Below are 24,885 nucleotides of genomic sequence, written 5' to 3'. Positions count from 1 at the left end.
ACCTCCGGCACTAAATAATCGCCAGTTATCTCCCTGCTCATTTGCTGCTCAGCGGTAATTTAATAGCCTGCTTTTTAAGCAAGATGACCTGGCTTCCGAAGTGTTCTGAGCAAGCTGTAAAAGATCGTCCATAGGTTGCTATTGTCTTCAGCAGCACGATTTTTGTTTACACAGGATGATGTGCTGCCGAGAACAATGATCATTTCACCCTATGAGTGGGTGTTTTCCTCCTTCTTTCCGGGTAAACTTGCAGTGTAAATGAACCAAAAAATATACAGCATGGCACAGATGGTAAAACAAGGCTGCAAACCAATATGATACTAAACCTTTAATCCAGGGATACTTGGCATGAGATTTCCAAGCCTCTTTTGTGTTGCTTGATTTCTCTAAGAAAAAAAAAGATACTGAACAAAGTAGTGATAATAAAGAAAATAGTGTTTGTGAAATAACGTTTAAAAACACATGTGTATATATATCCAAGTCAGTAAACGCAAAAATGTATTGGTGGGTGACCCAACAGATTAACCTCCATAAAGAGATAAGTGGCACAAATGGCATAGTAGGCCTAAAATATTTGTACAGTAACAATTGATAAATTTATAAAAATATTAAGTAAAAAATTAATGGTGAAATTTAAGTATTCCCAAACAGATCACATTGGAGTCCTAAAAAATGATTCCCTGTAACAAAATAAAATCAGGTACATGCAAAAAGAGCATAATATGGCGACTCACCCGACATGCGTTTCACCAATGCCTAGTCAGGGGTCTGGAGGCCGACCTGATTTCCGATGCAAAGTATCTGTAATAGATCACTCAGTGCACATAGCTTGCCATTGTTCTCGGCAGCGTGACTTCTGTTTACACAGGATGATGCGCTGCTGCCAAGAACAATGATCTTTCCTGCAGCACAAAAAATCATTTCACCCAATGAACGGGTGTCTTGTTTGTTCCCTAGGTGATTGGCAGCCTTTTTACTCGGCAAGATTATCGTGAAATAAACGTCATTCCCCCTTTCCCTGCTCACGATAATTTTGCAGGCAGTGTAAATGGACCATAAGTCGTTATAAAGCATGGAACAGGTGGTAAAACAAGGCTGAAAACCAAAACGGACACTCATACTTTCATGCATCGACACTTAGCATTAGTTTTCAAACCTTCTTTTGCTGTGTTGCTTTTCTAACTACTGATAAATTATAGGCCGCTTTTCATATATCATTATTTTCCTTGCCCATGCTAAGCATTTATCTTCTGCACAGTACAAGAATAGGCCTAACTGTACACTCTTCATTTATGTAGCATCTTATGGTATGGCATGTAAATGTGATTGGGGGCTCCTCTGTGTTTAGACATGCCTTTATTCTCCGCAGAGAGCATAGACTATACACAATAATGCTGGGAGACCTTGGCATCACAGATGTTAGATTAGGTTCCTTAGAAGACCTACTTGTTATCATTGTAGACACTAAGGCCATGTGCACACGTTCAGTATTTTTCGCGTTTTTTTGCTATAAAAACGTGAAAAAAACGCTTACATATGCCTCCCATTATTTTCAGTGTATTCCGCATTTTTTGTGCAAATGTAGCCTTTTTTTCCGCGAAAAAATCGCATCGCGGAAAAAAAAGCAACATGTTCATTAAAAATGCGGAATTGCGGGGATTCCGCACACCTAGGAGTGCATTGATCTGCTTACTTCCCGCACGGGGCTGTGCACACCATGCGGGAAGTAAGCAGATTATGTGCGGTTGGTACCCAGGGTGGAGGAGAGGAGACTCTCCTCCACCCTGGGTACCATATAATTGGTCAAAAAAAAAAGAATTAAAATAAAAAATAGTCCTATACTCACCTTCGATGTCTTCCCGCCTCTCAGGTGCATGCTGTCGCTTCGGTTCCTGTAGCTGGTGTGCGGTGAAGGACCTGCCGATGACGTCGCCGTCTTGTGATTGGTCGAGACCGGTCATGTGACCGCTCACGTGACCGCGACGTCATGGAAGGTCCTGCTCGCACATACCATCTATACGGAACGGACGCCGGTGAGGAGATCAGCTGTCTGCGGGTGAGTATAAGCATTTTTTTTATTTTTTTTTAAACATTCTATCTTTTACTATAGATGCTGCAAAAGCAGCATCTATAGTAAAAAGTTGGTCACACTTGTGAAACGCTATGTTTGACAAGTGTGACCAACCTGTCAGTCAGTTTTCCAAGCGATGCTACAGATCGCTTGGAAAACTTTAGCATTCTGCAAGCTAATTACGCTTGCAGAATACTAAAAAAAAACGCAAAAAAATAAAAATGCGGATTTCTTGCAGAAAATTTCCGGTTTTCTTCAGGAAATTTCTGCAAGAAATCCGGACGTGTGCACATACCCTAAAATGCACTGATCACAATTCCATCTTCTCATGAAAAGGGAGATGGTTTCTCAGCTCTGCTTTCTTTGTCTTTCCGTCTTCGTGTGATGCCTTCTGTTAGGCGCTTTCTATCTTTATTGTAAGCTGCTTCCCTCGGCCGCCATGCATTATCAGTATTCCCACCACTCGGGAGCAATTAACATAGTGTGAAGATACCACCACCGCTAGCCCACCTCCTAATATAGCTACAACCGGTCCGTATACTGATAACTTGGGTATTTTTAGTTAGACATACACATGGCTTATTCCTTTCAGTTGGCTTCTCGCTCAGACTGACTAACATTTGTGTTACCACTTTTTTACCTTTTTTATTTCCATCAATATATATGTGATGCTGCTGTAGCTACGAATTTCCTGTAAAAGGTAGTTTTGCCAGTTTCGTTGCTCCTGTGGAGTTTTGTGTATCCCAGATTTAGCATATCAAGGACAATGGTCAGACACTACTCTTAAAAAAACCAAACTTTCTTGTGAAAACTGCACTGATTTGCCAGAAAACTGCCTTCTGTTGCGTTTTCTTTTTTTTGACAGTTGACATCACGTGTACCTTGTAGAAAGAAATGTTTTTCTTTTATTTTCCTGGTCTGATTGGGTTTCCTCTTTCACTAAGGCCCTCAGTGAAGAAATAATCAATCGAAAGAGAAATGTGGATCAAGCTGTTAAAAACGGACAGGCCCTGTTGAAGCAGACAACAGGTAATGACTTCAGAGGGTGGTTTGTAGACACACTGGTTTTATGCTGGCAGTATTCAATTTTTCTTGTCAATTGTGATTCTACAGGAGAGGAGGTACTGCTTATTCAGGAGAAGTTGGATGGCATCAAGACAAGGTACTCTGAGATCACAGCATCCAGTGGGAAGGCTCTCCGAACATTGGAGCAGGCCTTACAACTAGCCAGCAAGTTCCAGACCACCCATGAAGAACTGACCAGCTGGCTTGGAAGGGTTGAAGAGGAACTTGCCCTCACAAGTGGCCAGTCACCTTCAGGAGATCAGATTCCACAGTTCCAACAAAGACAAAAGGTAGGAATCTGTCTAATGTGCTACAGATGTCAATAATGATTGTTCATTTTTTCTTATATTACCATGTGCTGATATATTGGACCATGATCAGAATTGCTTACCGGCACAAACACACATGCTTATACCCTATGTAGGAATTAAAGACTGAAGCCATGGAGTACCGTATAGTCCTTGATACCATTAACGAGGTGGGCAGTGCCCTGCTGGAGCTTGTGCCTTGGAGAGCCCGTGAGGGTCTAGACAAACTTGTCTCAGATGCCAATGAGCAGTATAGATCAGTCAGCGCCACCATTGGACACAGGGTTGATCAGATAGATGCTGCCATTCAGAGATCGCAGCAGGTAAGGACGTTAAATGGTAATTGTGAGGATGTGTTCTCGTTTGTTTCTCCCAACAGTTAGGCTGTGTGCACACGTTGCATTTTTTTCACGTTTTTTCGCTATAAAAACGCATAAAAAACGCATGCATATGTATCCCATCAAAGCGCTTGAAAAACGCGAAAAAATGCATGCGGATTTCTTGCAGAAAATGTGCGGTTTTCTTCAGGAATTTTCTGCAAGAAATCCTGACGTGTGCACATAGCCTTAAATGTTAAAGACAGCCATTCTAAGCTCCTTGACCTACAGTTACATTGTGTAGTTTTCACAGATATGATACTGCTCCTAATGATTCATAATTGATTTCTGTGCTTGACCTTACTTTTATGGGACTTAATATTAGCTGGCTCCCTTTCAAGACAGTGGGGATCCTGTATAGCATAGTTGCACCCTGTCCTTCATAGCTTAAGCTGTTCTTTGCTTCAGCTCCTCGTTTTGTTAAAAAAATGGTGGTCTGAGCAGAAACCCCGCTTCCTGAATCATCTTAATGGTCAAATAGTTCATATGGATAAAAGTTGTGCTGTTGGGAGAATTCAGCTTAAACTTTTTATCAACTTCAGTAGGCTTTTCAAGTATTATTCAACTTTCTTATGAGACATTACATGACTTCTCACAATGTTTCAGATCTCTGCTGTCAGTGAATTGAAGCACTCTTAGTTACTTGTTTACCCTGAGATGTAAGCGAGAATGTTCCTATAGATGGACAGAAGAGATCCTGGAATCAATGATTTTAGATGTTTAGAATTATTTTTTTTAGAAGGGGAATCAGTCATGACCATCTGACCCTACTCAAACTGCTTAATTTGTCATGTAGCTCATTCTCAGATAAGCCAATCTGCGTGCCTTTATAAAAAATCTGCCTTTCCATAATCAAAAAGATCATGTTTTAATCCCTATGCAAATGAGTCCGAAGTGCTCTGGGTGTGATCAGAGCACTTCCTGAGCCTCACCCCCCGGCTCTATTTTTCACTGGCACTTTCTTCTGCTTTTATGAAATAACATTGACTGCATAGTGGTCAATGAAACAGAAGGAGGCAGTAGTCTGGGAGTAGAGAAAGGAATGCAGAGGCTTTGAAAGTGCTCTAACCATGCCAAGAGCACTCCAGCCTCATTTACATATGCATTTTTCAATTCTGGAGCTGTGCATTTGAAAAAAAAAATACTGACTGGCTTATCTGCGAGTGATCTGCATCATAGTATAAGCGGTTTGGGGTAGGTTGATTGTCATTCCAGATTCCCTTTGAGGGAGACTGAGCAGCGTGCATGGTCACATCTCACAAGATGGAATCTGTTGTGCTGCAGTCCTGTACTCTGCAGCCTGATCTTGAGATCTCGGCTGCAGAATGCTTATATCTAGCACATCCACAGAGGAGATATGGGCACATAGATTTTTGTGTATACATTCTTCTACCATAGATGTATGTATACACAATGTGTGGCTACATTACACGCTAAGAAAACCTGCTTTCTGTAAATGGCATAGACGTAATGGAGAGAGCCTTCAGTTTGTGGGTGAATGTGGCCAACTCAGTTGGTTGAAAGAGGGTCTCGGGACCCCATTTATGATAAGTGTAGGATTCTGCAGTATTTATGCGATTTTATTTCTGCAGGGATAAACCTACCGTAATTAGTTAATCTAATTTGCTTTGCACTAGAGAACTCCCTTCAGTTGGACACGGCACAAGAACGTAACCTTCGTTCATACATTAAAAAGCTTTTTCACACAAAGTGCTGCCCAATAATAGTGATTCTGTAATAACTGGTCCAGTTATAAAGCGCTGGGTGGTTCTGGTTCTTTACACTAACTGGACCTATAGGGGATGTCACTAGTTCTGGACTTTTTGCTCCTCGTTTTTGTGTTGCTGTTACTGCAGGCTTTTGTGCTTTTCAGTGTCTGTAAATGTCATGTGTTGGCGGGAAATGTACTATACATGGACCGGGTTTCTCTTCCCTTGTTTGGTGGTCTTTCTGATTTGCAATGAATGCATTTGACTAGCTGAGCCGATCAGATGGCAGCCTGTAGCATATGTGAGCTACTTAGTAAAGGGGCTATTTATTGGCCTGTAATGTGTTGGCTTGTACGTCACAATAGGTTAACACAACTCATGCTCTTATGACAGCTTGTGAAAGGACAGCCACGTGTATACAGCTATGGCTGTAAGTCAGCAGAGAAACTGGGAACAGTGGTGCCAAATGTATAAAAGTTCTTTATAAATTTGCTGATCTCCTCCCTCTTTTTTGAAAGGCGAAGAAGCCGGCTCAAAAGGTCACTCAATTTTGGCACAAATGCCACTGGCGCCAAATTTTTCAACTTTTTAGCACCAGGTGTAGAGTGTGTGATTAAATTTCATCCAATGCTTAGTAAGGCTATGTTCACATGCAGCTTTTTTATGCAAATTGATAGATGCTTTTCTTTCTCGCTTCATTGGGGGACACAGGTAACCATGGGTGTATGCTGCTGTCACTAGGAGGCTGACACTATGCAAATAAAGAAGTAACTCCTCCCCGGCAGTATACACCCTCCGACAGGCACCAGGCAACTCAGTTTTTGCTTAGTGTCTCTGTAGGAGGCGGACCTGGATCTAACCCCAGATCCGCATTTCTTTTACAGGGATTTGTTGTGTGTTTTTTAATCATTTCCCCTTTCTTTTTCAGACTCTTTCTTCAGGGTAACAGGGTGCAGTTTTCTCACCCTGTCTTCCCCACTTTGAGCGACCGAGAGAGCAGTGTGGTATCACCCACATCGCACCCTCTCGGACCCGCTGGGCAGGACTCTGTCCCCTGTCACCCATTCGGGTGTTCAGGGTGACCCTTTCTTCGGTGGCCAGTCCTGCCCGTTTCCCCTCCTCATCCCTCTCCTCGGAGCGGGCTGAGAGGAAGACGGCGGTCACATCCAGTGACCCTCTCCCCCTGTTAAGGGGTCGACGCCGTCTTCTGCGCCGGAGAGTCGTGGCGCGGGAAGGAGGACTACTTCCAGGACCCTCTATCTACCAGGGATCCTGATGCTTCCTCATCTGCAGGTAGGGAATCTTCAATCAACAAACCCCCCATCCCCACCAATACCCTGCCCAGCAGCGATCTCCTCTTACCATAGGGGAGCATCTGACAGGGAAGTGGGCTGCATATTCGGGCGTTGAGACCACGTAGGAATGAGAGCAGGAAGGCTGGCATCTTTTCCCCCTCCTTATTCAAACTTGCAGGCTCGTTCGCCCGCCATTTCTCTCTGCCTCATGTTCCCTTTCTTAGCGCTTGAGCGCCCTCTGGTGGTGGCCGGAATTAGTGCGGCCGGGATGTGCAGCGTCTCCCTGCTTTTCCCTTTCTTGCCGCTTGAGCGCCCTCTTGTGGCGGTCGACGGTATAGCGGCCGGATTGCTTTCAGTTTTACAGGGGGCGTTCCTTTCTTTCCCCCCTTCGGTCCTGTGCACGCCCACAGCGTCGCACTTTCTCCGCGCTCTTTTCTCCTGCTTCCTGCTCCCTGTCAGCGTCTGCTCATCGCGTGGGACACAGGATTTCTCGGGGGAACACAGGCACCTGCGGTTACCGCTGTCTTTCACCAGGCTCAGCACTACCTCCTACTCCACCTGGCAGTATTCTCTGGGGACAAGGTAATATCCACCTATGTCCGACCCCACCCCGGCCTTTGCCCCTACGGCCATCCATTACGTCTGCGCTCACTGTAAGAAAAAGTGGGTTTCAGGTCAGCCATCTCATTTCTGCCCGTCCTGCGTTCCTCCCACCATGTCAGCTCCCCTGGAAGCTTCAGGGTCCCGGGATGAGTGCACCCCCCCTCCCCCGGAGTGGGCTGTTGCTATGTCTCAATCTGTGTCCGACCTGACTAAGGTTTCTCAGTCCCTGGTCCAGGCACTTAAACGCATCCCGCTTCTCTCTAATGCCACCAGTGCCACGAACGCCTCTCACGGCGATTCGCCCGCACCTGTCCTAGACTCTCACAGAGGCAGACCGGACAAAAGAGACAGAAAACGGACCTTATCTAGATCCTTCTCCAGTTCACCGGACCACATCGGGATTCCCCTATCTGCCCGTTCCCCTTCCTCACAGGCGGACCTCGGGTCTGATGTCACCTCTCAGTCGGAATCTGACTCGGATGCAGATCAGACTTCCGGAACACAAGACATGGTTGATAGCCTTATCTCAGCTATCATTCAACGCTTGATCTTAAGGAGGATGAGGCAAGCTCTCAGGACGTCTCCGTTGCTTTTAAACGGATTAAACGTCCCTCTAGGGTTTTCCCTAATCACAAGGAGTTTGACAACACTACCGCCACTCACTGGGAAAACCCTAGCAAGCGTTTCCCAGGCAGGAAACTGCTTGATGTGTTATACCCTTTTCACTCCGACCTGGTCTCCAAGTGGTCCGAGTCTCCTAAGGTCGACCCGCCTGTGTCCAGGCTATCCTCACAGACAGTTCTGTCTATTCCGGACGCGGCTTCCCTTAAGGACCCCTCGGACAGACAAATCGAGGCGCTAGCAAAATCAGCATTTGAGGCCTCCGGAGCCTCCCTTTGCCCTAGTTTCGCCTCGTCATGGGTAGCCAAGGCTGTTTCAGCCTGGGCCAAGACCCTGCGCAGGGACATTTCGGCCTCTGCTCCTGCTGAAGAACTGTCTGAATTAGCGGATCGGATTTCACTGGCAGGAAAATACCTGATGAATGCCTCCCTTGATGCAGCGGCCTGCTCTACCAGGGCTAATGGCAACATTGTCGCCATTCGCCGGATTCTTTGGTTAAAGGCGTGGAACGCTGACCCCGCATCTAAGAAATCGCTCACGGGTCTGCCCTTCCAGGGCTCCAGACTCTTCGGCTCGCAGCTAGATCAAATGATCTCGGACGCTACTGGCGGTAAGAGTACCTCCTTACCCCAGTCCAAGCCTAAACGTCCCTTCAACAGGAGGGGTCCCCAGTCCTTTCGTCCCTTTCGGTCTTTTGCCTCTTCGGGAAACCCCGTCCAGGACCGTTCCTCCTCACAAGGGGACCGTAGAAAACCTTCTTTCAGGCCTCCGCCACGCTGGAGAGCCAAGAGCCACCCCGCAAAACCATCGGGATCTCGGGGCCGCAGGTTTTCTAATAAATGACGGGTCGCCCCCACCTGGAACTCCTTCCAGGGTGGGAGGCCGCCTTCTTCTATTCTCAGAGGTTTGGCTTTCAGTAGTCGACGACGCCTGGGTCAGGGAGATCGTCACGTCAGGCTACAAAATAGAGTTTTCTTCGCCCCCAGGAAGACGTTTCATGCTCTCTCGTCCTCCCAAAAAGCCCTCTCATCTCCCAGGGCTTCTCCAAGCCGTCGATTCGCTCCTCGCCTCGGGAGTCGTAGTGCCGGTGCCTTTTCGTCAGCGGTTTTCCGGGTTTTATTCAAACCTGTTCGTGGTTCCAAAAAAGGACGGCTCTCTCCGTCCGATTCTGGATCTCAAACGATTGAACCGCCACCTTCGGATTCAACACTTCAAAATGGAATCTCTGCGCTCGGTGATCGCGTCCATGGAGCCGGGAGAGTTTCTGTGCTCAGTGGACATTCGGGATGCGTACCTTCACATTCCTATTTGCGTGCAGCATCAGAGGTTCCTCCGATTCGCGATCAGGGAGCATCATTACCAGTTCACTGCCCTCCCCTTCGGGCTGGCATCTGCTCCCAGGGTCTTTACGAAGGTCATGGCAGCTGTCATGGCCATCCTGCGTTCAAAAGGGATTCTGGTAATCCCATACCTCGACGACCTATTGATCAAGGGCCCATCCCAGGGGGATTGCAGCCAGAGCCTCCATCTTACTCTGAACACCTTAGTTCGCCTAGGCTGGTTGATCAACTACCAGAAGTCTTCCTTGATTCCAACCCAACGGCTGGAGTTCCTAGGCATGGAATTCGATACCTTTCGGGCTCAGGTCTTCCTTCCCAAGGAGAAGTTTCTTTCTCTTCGTCGGGGTGTCAGAGCGCTAAAGGGTCCGAGTCCTCTGTCCCTTCGTCTAGCCATGAGAGTTCTGGGGAGAATGGTCGCTTCTATGGAAGCGGTCCCCTATGCTCAGTTCCACTCTCGTCCCCTCCAGCTGGCTCTTCTGTCTGCCTGGGACAGGAACCCGCTTTCCCTGGACCGTCCGTTTCGCCTCTCCCCCAGGGCGAGACAGTCTCTCTCTTGGTGGATGCTGTCCACCTCCATTCTGTGCGGGAGGTCATTTTTACCCCCCCACTGGCAGGTGATTACCACCGACGCCAGTCTCCAAGGTTGGGGAGCGGTCTTTCTCCACCTCACAGCCCAGGGCCGCTGGACTGCTCAAGAGGCGTGCCTCTCGATCAACCTCTTGGAAATCAGAGCCATCTTCCTAGCCCTCATCCGCTGGGAGTCTCTCCTTTCGGGAAAGCCGGTCCGCATTCAGTCGGACAACGCCACGGCCGTGGCATACATAAATCACCAAGGGGGGACTCGCAGCAGTCAAGTCATGGCGGAAGTAGCTAAAATTTTCCGCTGGGCGGAGGGTCATGTTCCCTCTCTGTCAGCCGTCCACATCCCAGGAGTGGACAATTGGGAGGCCGACTTTCTAAGTCGCCAGGGTATCGTGGCGGGCGAGTGGTCTCTTCTTCCAGCTATCTTCAGCCAGATTTGCCAGCGGTGGGGCGTTCCGGACGTCGACTTGATGGCCTCCCGGGCAAACCACAAAGTTCCCCAGTACGTCGCCAGGTCTCGGGACCCGATGGCCGTCGGATGCGACGCTCTCGTGATCTCTTGGGCCCAGTTCCGGATGCCCTATCTGTTCCCGCCTCTCCCTCTGATCCCAAGGGTCGTAAAGAAGATCAAGTCGGAAGGGGTCCCCGTACTCTTGGTAGCTCCAGATTGGCCTCGCAGAGCCTGGTACGCAGAGCTGATAAACATGTTATCGGATGTTCCGTGGAGACTTCCGGATCTTCCGGACCTTCTTTCACAGGGGCCTCTCTCCCACCCGAATTCTCGGTCGCTGAATTTAACGGTATGGCCGTTGAGGCCGCGGTCCTGAAGAATGTGGGTTTTTCTCATAGCGTCATCCAGACTATGATAAGAGCGAGAAAACCGGCCTCATCGCGTGTCTACCACAGATGTTGGAAGGCATTTTTCCGGTGGTGTCAGGATAACAATCTGTTTCCTATGACCTTTTCCCTTCCTTCCCTTCTCAGCTTTCTTCAAACGGGCCTAGATTCGGGTCTTTCCCTTAGCACCTTGAAGGGTCAGATCTCCGCTCTATCAATTCTTTTTCAAAGAGACCTGGCTTCCCTGCCTCAGGTGAGGACCTTCATCCAGGGGGTCGCTCATATAGCTCCCCCTTACCGGTCTCTTGTTGAGCCTTGGGATCTCAACCTCGTCTTAGATGCCCTGCAGCGGCCGCCCTTTGAACCGCTTCAGGATGTTTCCTTCTCGCTTCTATCCTGGAAGGTAGCCTTTTTGATCGCCATCACCTCCATTAGAAGGGTTTCAGAGCTGGCGGCTTTATCCTGTCGTTCTCCCTTTCTGGTCCTGCATCAAGACAAGGTGGTTCTTCGTCCGGTTCCTTCCTTCTTACCGAAAGTTGTCTCATCTTTTCATATCAACGAGGACATTGTCCTCCCGTCCTTTTGCCCTTCCCCGGTTCATCCATTGGAGAAATCCCTTCACAAGCTGGATGTGGTCAGGGCTATCCGGATTTACATCGCCAGAACTGCCTCTTTTCGTCAGGCCGATCCTCTGTTCGTCGTCTCAGATGGGCGTTGAAAGGGTCTTCCTGCCTCCAAATCCACGATTGCTCGTTGGATCCGTTCAGCGGTTTTGGAGGCATACCGCGTCCAAGACAAACAGCCTCCTTCGGGGGAGAAGGCTCACTCTACCCGGGCAGTGGGAGCTTCCTGGGCAGTTCGTCACCAAGCTTCGGCCTTGCAGGTTTGCAAGGCCGCTACGTGGTCTTCCATGCACACCTTTGTCAAATTCTACGGGGTGCATACTCAGGCTTCCGCGGACGCGAGCCTGGGTAGGAGGATACTGCAGGCGGCGGTTTCTCACCGGCCAACCTGACTCCTCTTTTTCTGCAGAATACCCGCCCTAGGGACTGCTTTGGGACGTCCCATGGTTACCTGTGTCCCCCAATGAAGCGAGAAAGAAAGAGGGATTTTTGGTTCTTACCGTAAAATCTCTTTCTTGGAGCCTTCATTGGGGGACACCGCACCCTCCCTTGAAGTTGTACCGTGTTGGCTAACGTGCCGTTGTTGTGGGTTGGTACATAGGTTGAGTTTTATATTACCTGTTCCTACTACTGCTTTTGCACCAACTGAGTTGCCTGGTGCCTGTCGGAGGGTGTATACTGCCGGGGAGGAGTTACTTCTTTATTTGCATAGTGTCAGCCTCCTAGTGACAGCAGCATACACCCATGGTTACCTGTGTCCCCCAATGAAGGCTCCAAGAAAGAGATTTTACGGTAAGAACCAAAAATCCCTCTTTTATGGTACCAGCAAAAGCTAAATTGACCGCATTTTTTAAATCTGCAGCATGTCAGTTCTTTCAGTTTTTGGGGTTTTTTTGTGAACACAGCCTTAAAGTTGCATAAGGGCCCATACAAGCCAATTCATTAAAGGCTATGGATACCTTCAGCGTCATTTTTTTTCTTAGATTTATTTTTGAAATTTGGTTTCATTTAACATTTTTGCATATTTGCCTCCCTTAGCATCTGTTTTGGCACTGCCTATTGCTGGCTGCAGATTACATTACGTGAGAATCTGGCAGTAAGCTCCTTTTGTTAGGATAGTCTATAGCTCTCTTTTGTTCTGAGCTTCTCTCAGCTCATTTAGAACAAAGTGAAAGTTGAACTGAGACTTTGTGGTCAAAAATAAACTGAGAGGAGTTTAGGAGAATAAGATAAGATTAATAAAATCTCCTGCCAGAAGAACTCGCTGGCAAGTTCTCAGTAAACTCATTTTGCATCCACCAATAGACAGTGCAACACAGATGCAATAAATTGCAAACTGTCCACACGAAACCCAATTGCAAAAATGATGGCCTTTTTTTCGCAAAAAATCGTGCATTTAAGTAAAAATAAATGCCTCCAAAGGTTGTCATATCCTATGAAGGTGACCAGCTTCTCTGTATAATAACTGTGGCGCTGTCCCTTTCATGTTCAGTGTGTCAGCAATGTGTGCGCTTCATTGTCCTCCTTCGTCTTTGCTCCTTTCCTGCCAGTACGAACAAGCTGCTGACGCAGAGTTAGCCTGGGTGGCTGAGACCAGGAGGAAACTGTTGGCACTGGGTCCGGTCTGTTTGGAGCAGGATCAGACTACAGCTCAGCTCCAGGTGCAGAAGGTAGGACTTGTTCCCTTACTGCTGGCATGCAAATCCGTGCCGGAAAGTCGCTTTCTACTTGTTATAATCATGCAACCAGTATTTCTATTAAATAAGACCGACATTGAAGAACTGTTACCAAAGTCTTTTCTTAGAAATAAATGTAATAAATAAATAGAAAATGGATTTGATAGAACAGTTGTTCTAGTAGCGGTGGGACTTGACTGAATTTCCTTACCCTCTGATTACCCGCAAGATTAATGAAGTTTTGTTACTGTGCAGGCGTTCTCTGTCGACATTATCCGCCACAAAGACTCTATTGACGAGCTGATTGGCACACAGGAAGAGATTCTGGGTACATGTGGAGATGAACAAAAGGCCACTTTACAAGTAAATGCAAAATTACAATTTCACCTGCTGCTATAATGGCAAAGAATCCTCTTTATTGGGCTTCGATCAGCGTTTATATCTGTGTTTTTACAGGAAAAATCGAAATTGTTGCTGCGGCAGTATGAAGATGTCAGCCACATCAACTCGGAGCGGTCTGCCCGTCTGGAACGTGCGCATGTTCTCGTGGGTCAGTTTTGGGAAACTTATGAGGAATTGAACCCTTGGATTGAAGAAATGAAGACCACAATTTCTCAGCTGCCACCTCCTGCGGTTGATCATGACATGCTTAAACAGCAGCAAGAAGAAATCAGGGTAGGGCATGGCACAGGGTATTCTTTCTTTTTCAGAAGGCTTCACATTGTCACACAGGCTATTTATACAGCAGTCTGTTTGATTTCCCAAGGCGCGAGGCAGAAATTAGGCTAGCAATATGTCTCACATTTAGCCTACAAATGCCGACTGTCTCAGGTGACGTCCTCTGTTGACCCAGTATAACTTTCCACACCATCCGCTTCATCCTTTTCATTAAAATGTCCTGTTTCAGGATCAAAAGTTTTAAGTTTCGTGCTTTCTTGAAATTGCAGCAATTAAGAGAATCCGTTGCCGAACACAAACCTCACATTGACAAGTTGCTGAAGATTGGTCCGCACTTGTGTGAACTGAATCCTGAGGAAGGGGCAGCCGTGCAGGAAAAGTACAGTGCCGCAGAACAGCTCTACCTGGGAATCAAGGAAGATGTTCGCAAGATGGCTATGGCTTTGGATGATGCACTGGCACAAGCCGCTCAGGTATGCCTTACTACAGCAGGACCTATTGCTATATAGTGTATGGTACAACTATACTACTAATGAAAGATGTCGTAGAATGAACCCTAACATGTGAGCACCATGTTAAATGCTGAATTCTGTAAGAAGTCTGTGTATGCCAGTGATGTGTGCCGCCTCCTCTGTAGTCTCCATACCATCTTGCCCCATAGTTCATACATAAGTGTGTTTTTATGATTTGCCCCTGCGTTATTGTGTTTGCATTGTTGAGTTGCTGTGGTTCATACTCCACTAACCCCCCATCTCTCCTCTCATCTCACGTCACCTCCCTTTCCTTGTGGAATGTGTTAACTTTCTGTTGTGCTGCCATGGTAACATGTCCCTGTCGGCCTGACTATTCTGCATTACAGATCGTGGAGGTAAGTGTCATCCTGCTTGATTAGTTTCTTACCTTAACCTTTGCTTCCGTATATGTCCTGCTTCCTTCATGTTTTTTTTTTCTCCGGTCATTCATAAATGTAACTATATTCATCTATCTTTTGCGCTACCAGTTCCATGACAAGGTGGGACCGATGTTGGAGACCCTTGAGAGCATGGCATCTCGGTTACATATGCCTCCTCCGATACCTGCAGAGGTGGAAAAGATCCGGGATTGTATCAGTGAGACCAAGCACTCAATTGTTGAGCTTGAAAAATTACAACCTTCCTTCGAGTCTTTAAAACATCGCGGGGAGGAACTTCTCAGTCGTTCACAAGGAGCAGATATGGACCCCGCAGCAAAGGGTACGCAAGATAGTTTACAGGGAACCTGTCAGCTGGTTAATGCTACCCAAACCACAGGCAGCGGAAGTCAAAGCCTGACTTATTTTCGTTTGAAATGCTCCAGCGTTTCAGAGAAAATATATTTTGAAGATGAACCATGGAAAATAGCCACAGACGAGACTAGTCTGGCACCACATCTTGCCAGCTATTACCACCAGTGCTCCAGGTGATAACCAATCACCTAGACTGGTAAGGGAAGAAGCGGCACTGGACTAGTCTGGTCTCCAGCTATGGCCCCTGGCACAATCTTCAAACTATAACACGCCTGGCGTTTCAGAGAAAAATATGCCTGGCTGCAATGTCTTGGAGTCATGGATTAATGCAGTGTCCACGTGTGTCGGTGCCTTCTTCAGGAGCCTTTGCCACAGGCTACCATCCTGATTGATGACTGGAATAGTGCAGCTTATGACGGACTCGACTGTACGTTATTGGATATATAGGGGACTGTGGGTGTCGTGAGACGCATCCGGCATTGTGTCTTGGATTTTATTTAGAATGAAAACCTTGACACAGATTTGAAGGGACCCTAATCTTGTTTAGTTATGTCTTTTGTGTCTTTACCATTGATCAAATCCAAAAGCTGGGTATCCATGGTAACCGCAGGCTCTCAGTGCGCCATTTAGATTGCTATTGTTAAAACATATTACTCTATAAGCCATTTGGTACAAGAATGATATTTTACATGACATGTCTTGGTTCTTGTGACTTTCTTCAGCTGTTCAGGATAAACTGGATCGGCTTTCATTCTTCTGGGAAGACATCAAAAACAAAGCAGACGAGCGTGAAATGAAATTGTTGGATGTTCTTGAGCTGGCGGAGAAATTTTGGTTGGATATGAACGCACTACTAACAACTATCAAAGACACACACGAGATTGTCTACGATCTGGAGAGTCCTGGAATTGACCCGTCAATGATTAAACAACAGATAGAAGCTGCCGATGTAAGAAACCCATGCAGTTAGTCTGTAGTCTCCAGTATCTGATCAGATTGTTTAGAGTGTTGAGAATATATTTCCTTCTTTTCTTTAGTCCATCAAGGAGGAGACTGATGGACTTCATGAAGAACTGGAGTTTATTAGGATTCTTGGAGCTGATCTCATATTTGCTTGTGGAGAGACTGAAAAGCCAGAAGTAAAGAAAAGCATTGACGAGGTACCTGAAATGGAAAATGAGCAGCCGCTTTTCTCACTGAGATAAATCGGCTCTAGTGTGCAGCTTTATTCTGAGAAAGGCTAGTCCACGCTGGATTTGGTACGAAATCTGTTGCATGTAATACAGATATAAAGTCATACTTTCATCCTTCCTTTCAGATTTAGGTTTCTAAGAGCCAATATTCATAATTTGTCATGTCTTTCTATTATTCCCATGGTTTTAACTTTTTTTTTCTATTAGATGAATTCAAGCTGGGAAAATCTAAAGAAAACGTGGACAGAACGTCTGGAGAAACTGAGGGATGCAATGTCTTATGCGGTACAATATCAAGACACTTTGCAGGTAGATTTCTACAATCATCAGTACTGGATACATTGAACTGAAATATACTGCTGCAATTACTGTGTTTTATGTACCTGCTTTGACGATAGAAAATTCTGTACAAAAATCTCTTAATGCAACTATATTGTATTGGGTTGCCAGACATTAGTGAATGGTGAGCCCTGCTCAGACTTTCCCATGTGTCTCTTATTTTAGGCCATGTTTGACTGGCTGGATAATGCCGTCATTAAACTGTGTGACATGCCTCCCGTTGGGACAGACATCAGTACGGTAAAGGAGCAGCTCAATGAAATGAAGGTAAATGTACCTCCTTAATTAACTTATGTTAATTGTGTAAAATACATGGTATATTGTATTAAAGTGTATCCACTATTATTGCTTATTATTACATATTCATTATTTTTCATTTGTTTTGACACCAGGAGTTCAAGGTGGAGGTATACCAGCAGCAGATCGAAATGGAGAAATTGAATCATCAAGGGGAACTGATGCTGAAGAAAGCCATTGATGACACAGATCGAGAAATCATTCAGGGACCCCTCACTGAACTGAAACACTTGTGGGAGAATCTGGGAGAGAAAATAACACACAGACAGGTGAGGTGCCTGAACATGATCATTGTCTTACTAGATGATACCTGGAAGTGGAGCATAGACAGATATCATACAGTAGGATCACATGGCAAAACCCACCAACTGCTCTGCCAAATGTTCTGTGCTTTTATTAATATAAAGAGGTGTTCCCACTAAATGCAGTTTAGGTGATAAATGTATAATCCTTGGGGGAGAAAGGTTGTCGTAAAGTCACTTATGTGAATAGCGATATATCTGGGCACTTGTTGCCACGTCTGGGGGTACTTATAGGCAACCTGTCACCCCCAAAAAGGAAGTTGAGCTAAGCCCACCGGCATCAGGGGCTTATCTTCAGCATTCTGTAATGCTGTAAATAAGCCCCTGATGTATCTTAAAAGATGAGGTTAGATTATACTTACCTAGGGGCGTTCCCGCTGTGGTCCGGTCCGATGGGCGTCGTGGTCCTGTTCGGGGCCTCCCATCTTCATACGATCACATCCTCTTCCTGTGGCTTCGGCGCAGGCGTACTTTGTCTGCCCTGTTGAGGGCAAAGTACTGCAGTGCGCAGGTGCTGGGCATCTCTGACCTTTCCCGGCGCCTGCGCACTGCAGTACTTTGCTCTGCCCTCAACAGGGCAGACAAAGTACTCCTGCGCCGGAGCTGCGGCGTGAAGACAAGAAGAGGACGTGATCGTAAGAAAATGGAAGGCCCGCGACCGCGACGCCCACTGCAGCGGGACCGCCCCTGGATGAGTATAATCTAACCTCTTTTTCTCATCTTTTAGGATACATCGGGGGCTTATCTACAGCATTCTGGAATGCTGTAGATAAGCCCCTGATGCCGATGGGCTTAGCTCAACTTCCATTTTGAGGGTGACAGGCTCCCGTTAATTTTACCATTAGCTTCACCTTAAAGATGCCTACAAGTAGCCACTATTACAGTGTCATGGCCAAGCAGTAGAAGCAGTTGAGTGTGGGCACTCTCCCAACAGATGGACCTTATATCATTGCATGGCCTACCACTATGTGATCTGTGTGTCTCTTTTCTGCAGCACAAATTGGAAGCTGCCCTGTTGGCCCTTGGACAATTCCAACATGCATTAGCAGAAGTTATGTCATGGCTGACACACACCGAAGATTTGCTGGATGCGCAGAAACCCATCAGTGGAGATCCTAAGGTTATAGAGGTGGAGCTTGCAAAGCATCATGTAAGTTGTGATCAACATTACGTTACTTTGTGACTGGTGCTATATGTTGTGCGTTAACTAATACTGGTGTGCTTTATGGATATGTGTTTGTATCACACTCTAATTATTAATTTCATGTACTTAGGTGACATGTAAGTGGTTTTTCCTCTCACTTGTTTGTAGGTACTTAAAAACGATGTGCTCGCTCACGAGACCACAGTGAAAACTGTCATCAAGGCTGGGAATGAACTGCTGGAGTCCAGTGCCGGAGATGATGCCAACAGTCTAAGAAGTCGGCTGCAAATGCTGAACCAGCTGTGGGAGTCTGTACTGCAAAAAACTGAGGAGAGGGAGCAGCAGCTGGACATGGCTCTTCAGCAGGTTCGTAGGAGGAAGAAATTGATGACACATCTATAAGATGTGATTTCTGTGTTTGTCCTTTTCATAAAAAAGAGGATAGAAGCGTCTGACCAGGCTCCCAGTGTACTGCACTTCTGTGGCCTCTTTGTACAAGGCATTGGTGGAGTAATATACTATACACAGTGGCAAAATTAGGTCACTCGCTCCTGACACTGGTTCAGTGGAGTAGAGTCCGTGTCTCTCCTCTTATAGGGTATCTGTCACAAGGTTTTTGCCACCTAATCTAACATAGTAGCATAGTTAAGGTTGAAGGAAGACTATAAGTCCATCTAGTTCAACCCATAGCCTAACCTAACATGCCCTAACATGTTGATCCAGAGGAAGACAAAAAAAACCCATGTGGCAAAGAGTAAGCTCCACATTGGGGAAAAAAATTCCTTCCTGACTCCACATACGGCAATCAGACTAGTTCCCTGGATCAACGCCTTATCAAGGAATCTAATATATATAACCTGTAACATAATACTTTTCAAGAAAGGCATCCAGTCCCCTCTTAAATTTAAGAAATGAATCACTCATTACAACATCATACGGCAGAGAGTTCCATAGTCTCACTGCTCTTACAGTAAAGAATCCGCGTCTGTTATTATGCTTAAACCTTCTTTCCTCCAGACGTAGAGGATGCCCCCTTGTCCCTGTCTCAGGTCTGTGATTAAAAAAATCATCAGAAAGGCCTTTGTACTGTCCCCTCATATATTTATACATTAAAATAAGATCACCCCTTAGTCTTCGTTTTTCCAAACTAAATAGCCCCAGGTGTAATAATCTATCTTGGTATTGCAGACCCCCCAGTCCTCTAATAACCTTGGTCGCTCTTCTTTGCACCCCCTCTAGTTCATCTATGTCTTTCTTATACACCGGAGACCAGAACTGTGCACAGTATTGTAAGTGTGGTCGCACTAGTGACTTGTATAGAGGTAAAATTATGTCCTCATGAGCATCTATGCCACTTTTAATGCATCCCATTATTTTATTTGCCTTTGTACCAGCTGCCTGACACTGGCCACTAAATGTGAGTTTGTCATCCACCCATACTCCCAGGTCTTTTTCATTGAAGGTTTTGCCCAGAGTTTTAGAATTAAGCACATAGTTATACATCTAATTACATCTACCCAAGTGCATGACCTTACATTTATCCCCATTAAAGCTCATTTGCCATTTGTCAGCCCAAGCTTCTAGTTTACATAAATCATCCGGTAATATAAAAGTCCTCCGCTGTATTGTTTACCCTGCAGAGTTTAGCGTCATCTGCAAATATTGAAATACTACTCTGTATGCCCCTTAAACTACGTTCACATTTGCGTTGTGCGCCGCAGCGTCGGCGCCGCAACGCACAATGCAAACAAAAACGCAGCAAAACGCATGCACAACGCTGCGTTTTGCGCCGCATGCGTCCTTTTTTTCATTGATTTTGGACGCAGCAAAAATGCAACTTGCTGCGTCCTCTGCGCCCGGACGCGTGCGCCGCAGTGACGCATGCGGCGCAAAACGCAAGTGCGACGCATGTCCATGCGCCCCCATGTTAAATATAGGGGCGCATGATGCATGCGGCGACGCTGCGGCGCCCGACGCTGCGGCGCAGACCGCAAATGTGAACGTAGACTTACAAAGTCATTAATAAATATGTTAAAAAGAAGAGGGCCCAATACTGACCCCTGTGGTACCCCACTGCTAACCGCAACCCAGTCCGAGTGTGCTCCATTAGTAACCACCCTTTGTTACCTATCCCTGAGCCAGCTCTTAACCCACTTACACATATCTTTCCCTATCACCATTATTCTCATTTTATGTATCAACCTTTTGTGTGGCATCGTATCAAAAGCTTTTGAAAAGTCCATATACACTACGTCCACTGGGTTCCCTTGGTCCAGTCCGGAACTTACCTCTTCATAGAAGCTGATCAAATTAGTCTGACATGAACGGTCCCTAGTAAACCCGTGCTGATACTGGGTCATGAGGTTGTTCCTCTTCAGATACTCCAGTATAGCATCCCTTAGAATGCCCTCCAGGATTTTACCCACAGTAGAGGTTAAAGGGAACCTGTCACCACGTTTTTGGAAGATGGGATAAAAATAGCGTTAAATAGGGGCAGAGGTGGGCGTTACATTAGTGTGTTTGTTATGCGTTTATTACCCACCTAAGTTGCCGAAATACCTTTGCAAAGTCTCCGTTTTCGCCTGTCAATCAGGCTGGTCTGGTCAAAAGGGCGTTGTCTTCCCCCAGATTTTGCGTAGTTTTCCGTTGGTGGCGTAGTGGTGTGCGCATGCCCAAGGTCCCGAATCCTCTGCCAGGGGATTTAAAAGAGCGCGCTGTTCGTTTTCATTGGTGATCGGTGGGCGCGGCCATCTTCCTTTGGCCGCGCGTGCGCAGAAGCGGCGCTCTGCTGGCCGCGGCTTCAGGAAAATGGCCGCCGCGATATCCATCTGCGCACGCGCGGCATCCCGCGGCCATTTTCCTGAAGCCGCGGCCAGCAGAGCGCCGCTTCTGCGCACGCGCGGCCAAAGGAAGATGGCCGCGCCCACCGATCACCAATGAAAACGAACACCGCGCTCTTTTAAATCCCATGGCAGAGGATTCAGGACTTTGGGCATGCGCACACCACTACGCCACCAACGGAAAACTACGCAAAATCTGGGGGAAGACAAGACGCCCTTTTGACCAGACCAGCCTGATTGACAGGCGAAAACGGAGACTTTGCAAAGGTATTTCGGCAACTTAGGTGGGTAATAAACGCATAACAAACACACTAATGTAATGCCCACCTCTGCCCCTATTTAACGCTATTTTTATCCCATCTTCCAAAAACGTGGTGACAGGTTCCCTTTAAGCTTACTGGCCTATAATTTCCGAGTTCAGTTTTTGTCCCCTTTTTGAATATTGGCACCACATTTGCTATACGCCAGTCCTGTGGTACAGACCCTGTTATTATGGAGACTTTAAAGATTAAAAATAATGGTTTATCAATGACTGTACTTAGTTCCTGCAGTACTCGGGGGTGTATCCCATCCGGGCCCGGAGATTTGTCAATTTTAGTGATTTTTAGACGCCGCCGTACTTCCTGCTGGGTTAAGCAGGTGACATTTAATGGGGAATTTTTGTTATCACTGATCATATTGGCTGCCATGGGATTTTCTTGTGTAAATACTGATGAAAAAAAGTCATTTAGCATATTGGCTTTTTCCTCATCCTCATCCACCATTTCACCCAGACTATTTTTAAGGGGGCCAACACTATCATTTTTTAGTTCGTTACTATTTACTTAAAGAATATTTTGGGATTAATTTTACTATCTCTGGCAATGAGTCTCTCTGTCTCAATCTTTGCTGCCTTGATTTGCTTTTTACAGAATTTATTTAATTTTCTGTATTTATTTAATACCTCATCACTACCTACTTCCTTTAATTCTCTAAATGCTTTCTTTTTGTCTCTTACTGCGCCCCTTACAGCTCTATTTAGCCATATTGGTTTCCTCCTATTTCTAGTATGTTTATTCCCATATGGTATATACTGTGCACAGGTCCTATCCAGGATGCTATTAAACGTCTCCCATTTTCTTTGTGTATTTTTATGTCTCAGGATATCGTCCCAGTTAATTGCTAGTTTCCTATCATTGTGATTTGTTCTGATGAAGTGTGTAACTTCAAAACTGTGTTGATAAGCCGCATTTCTATGGATCGTATCCCCTGTCATTGGGCAACAGGCAGCGCAGATTTTAATCTATTTTTTCCAGTTTTTACACGGCATAATGTAGAGACAGAGATCTTTATTCCAGTGTCACATACTGGGCTGCATGCTGTGGTTGTGATAAAATCACTGTTTCATCAGCAGTAAATTATCACTATAGGATTAGTAGAATGCTGCCATCTAGCCTTCCATATTCATGAGCTTTGTGTAACCCCACTCCTACCACTGATTTGCAGCTTTCTATGTTCACTGTGCATAGGCAGAAGGCTGCCGATCAGCGGTGTGGGCAGGGTTATTGAGAATTCAGCATTCAGAGAACTGATAGATCTGCAGCAGATGAAACTGATTTTATCAATCATAAAACAACAAGTAGCCCAGTAAGTGACACATCGCTGTAATCAGGGTCTCAAATCCAACTTGAAGCAGCTCTCAGATCGGGGGAAGCAAAAACCTGGTGACAGATGCTCTTTAAGATTGAGGGCTCATAGTCCCGCTAAGAATTTGTTAATACGATCATATTTTCGGTCCGAGTGCTGTCCATTGAAAAAATACAGACAGCACTCGGACCAATATTATTTAATCCCTTTCTGCTATTGGACGTACTATCCCGTCCATGTGCCCTGGGCCCGTCTGACCATGGACGGGATAGTACCTCATGGGCGCGCTCACAGGGGGAGCACGGCTGATTGCAGCCAGGTGTCAGCTGATTCTCACAGCTGACACCCGGCATCATGTACCAGGAGTGGTCATGGACCGCTCCCGGCACTTTTACCTCTTTCTGGCATCGGACGGGATAGTACGTCCAAGGTCAGATGCCGGCTCCGGCGGTGAGCCCGCATCAAAGCCGGGACATGTCAGCTGTTTTGAACAGCTGATATGTGCCTGCAATAGCAGCGGGTGAAATCGCGATTCACCCACCGCTATTAACTAGTTAAATGCCGCTGTCAAACGCTGACAGCGGCATTTAACCAGCGCTTCCGGCCGGGCGGCCGGAAATGAGCGCATTGCCACCCCCGTCACATGATCGGGGGTCAGCGATGCTCCTGCATTGTAACCATAGAGGTCCTTGAGACCTCTATGTTACTTATGCTGGCCTGCTGTGAGCGTCCCCCCCCTGTGGTCGGCGCTCATAGCACACCTGCATTTCTGCTGCATAGCAGCGATCTGATGATCGCTGCTATGTAGCAGAGCCGTTCAGGCTATGCCAGCTTGTAGCCTCCCATGGAGGCTATTGAAGCATGGCAAAAGTAAAAAAAAAAATGTGAAAATGTAAAAAAAAATAAAAGTTTAAATCACCCCCCTTTTGCCCCATTCAAAATAAATCAATTAAAAAAAAAATCAAACCTACTCATATTTGGTATCGCCACATTCAGAATCGCCCGATCTATCAATTAAAAAAGGATTAACCTGATCGCTAAACGGCGTAGTGAGAAAAAAATTTGAGACGCCAGAATTGAGTTTTTTTGGTCTCCGCCACATTGCATTAAAATGCAATAACAGGCGATCAAAAGAACGTATCTGCACCAAAATTCTATCATTAAAAATGCCAGCTCGGCACGCAAAAAATACGCCCTCACCTGACCCCAGATCATGAAAAATGGAGACGCTACGGGTATCAGAAAATGTCGCAATTTTTTTTTTTTTTTTTTTTTTTTTAGCAAAGTTTGGAATTTTTTTTCACCACTTAGATAAAAGAGAACCTAGACATGTTTGGTGTCTATGATCTCATACTGACCTGGAGAATCATAATGGCAGGTCAGTTTTAGCATTTAGTGAACCTAGTAAAAAAGCCAATCAAAAAACAAGTGTAGGATTGCACTTTTTTTGCAATTTCACCGCACTTGGAATTTTTTTCCCGTTTTCTAGTACATGACATGCTGAAACCAATGATGTAGTTCAAAAGTACAACTGGTTTCGCAAAAAAATAAGCCCTCACATGACCATATTGACGAAAAAATAAAAAAGTTATGGCTCTGGGAAGGAGGGGAGCGAAAAACGAACACGGAAAAACGTAAAATCCCAAGGTCATGAAGGGGTTAACCCCCGGTACACTGCGATCAAACATGACAGCTGCGATCAAAGCTAACAGCCCCTCTGGCGTGGATCGGAGACCCCACGTCATGCTGCGAGGTCCTGATCGCTGCCAAGGAGACCCGATGTCATAATGACGACATCCAGGTCTCCAGACCTGAGAGACATCCTGTCATGTCCAGTGATGACCAGAAAGTCTCTCAGGTTAGTGTAATAGAAACTGCAGCGCTGACAGCTTCTATAGCATACAGATCTGAGTGTCCCATAGTGGGACAAAGTGTAAAAGTAAGAATTAAATACAATTTTTTTTTAATTTATTTTTTTACTAATTGTAAAAATATTTTAAAAAAATCAATAGTTATTCCATCAATAAATAAAAATTTGAATAAAAAAAAAATCTAAACAATAAAAGTACATATTTAGTATCGCCACATCCCTAAC

General features: G+C 45.9%; 1 protein-coding gene across 17 annotated transcripts in view; it reads left to right on the top strand.

Moving 5' to 3' along the window:
- MACF1 (microtubule actin crosslinking factor 1) overlaps positions 1–24,885 on the top strand; it is a 377,759-nt gene that overhangs the window by 318,325 nt on the left and 34,549 nt on the right. For all 17 annotated transcript variants that reach the window (XM_077295969.1, XM_077295955.1, XM_077295963.1 and 14 more), the window contains 15 exons: positions 3,016–3,100; positions 3,185–3,426; positions 3,561–3,767; positions 12,982–13,101; positions 13,363–13,470; positions 13,564–13,782; positions 14,055–14,258; positions 14,786–15,017; positions 15,772–15,998; positions 16,087–16,209; positions 16,450–16,551; positions 16,747–16,848; positions 16,974–17,147; positions 18,175–18,330; positions 18,493–18,690. In XM_077295969.1, coding sequence (XP_077152084.1) covers positions 3,016–3,100; positions 3,185–3,426; positions 3,561–3,767; positions 12,982–13,101; positions 13,363–13,470; positions 13,564–13,782; positions 14,055–14,258; positions 14,786–15,017; positions 15,772–15,998; positions 16,087–16,209; positions 16,450–16,551; positions 16,747–16,848; positions 16,974–17,147; positions 18,175–18,330; positions 18,493–18,690 — 2,499 coding nt within the window. The remainder of the gene's footprint in view (positions 1–3,015; positions 3,101–3,184; positions 3,427–3,560; positions 3,768–12,981; positions 13,102–13,362; positions 13,471–13,563; positions 13,783–14,054; positions 14,259–14,785; positions 15,018–15,771; positions 15,999–16,086; positions 16,210–16,449; positions 16,552–16,746; positions 16,849–16,973; positions 17,148–18,174; positions 18,331–18,492; positions 18,691–24,885) is intronic.

The sequence above is a fragment of the Ranitomeya variabilis genome, chromosome 3, assembly GCF_051348905.1.
Source record: "Ranitomeya variabilis isolate aRanVar5 chromosome 3, aRanVar5.hap1, whole genome shotgun sequence".
Lineage (NCBI taxonomy): Eukaryota > Metazoa > Chordata > Amphibia > Anura > Dendrobatidae > Ranitomeya > Ranitomeya variabilis.
The sequence above is the reverse complement of the archived record's forward strand: the minus strand, read 5'-3'. Positions and strand labels throughout refer to the sequence as shown.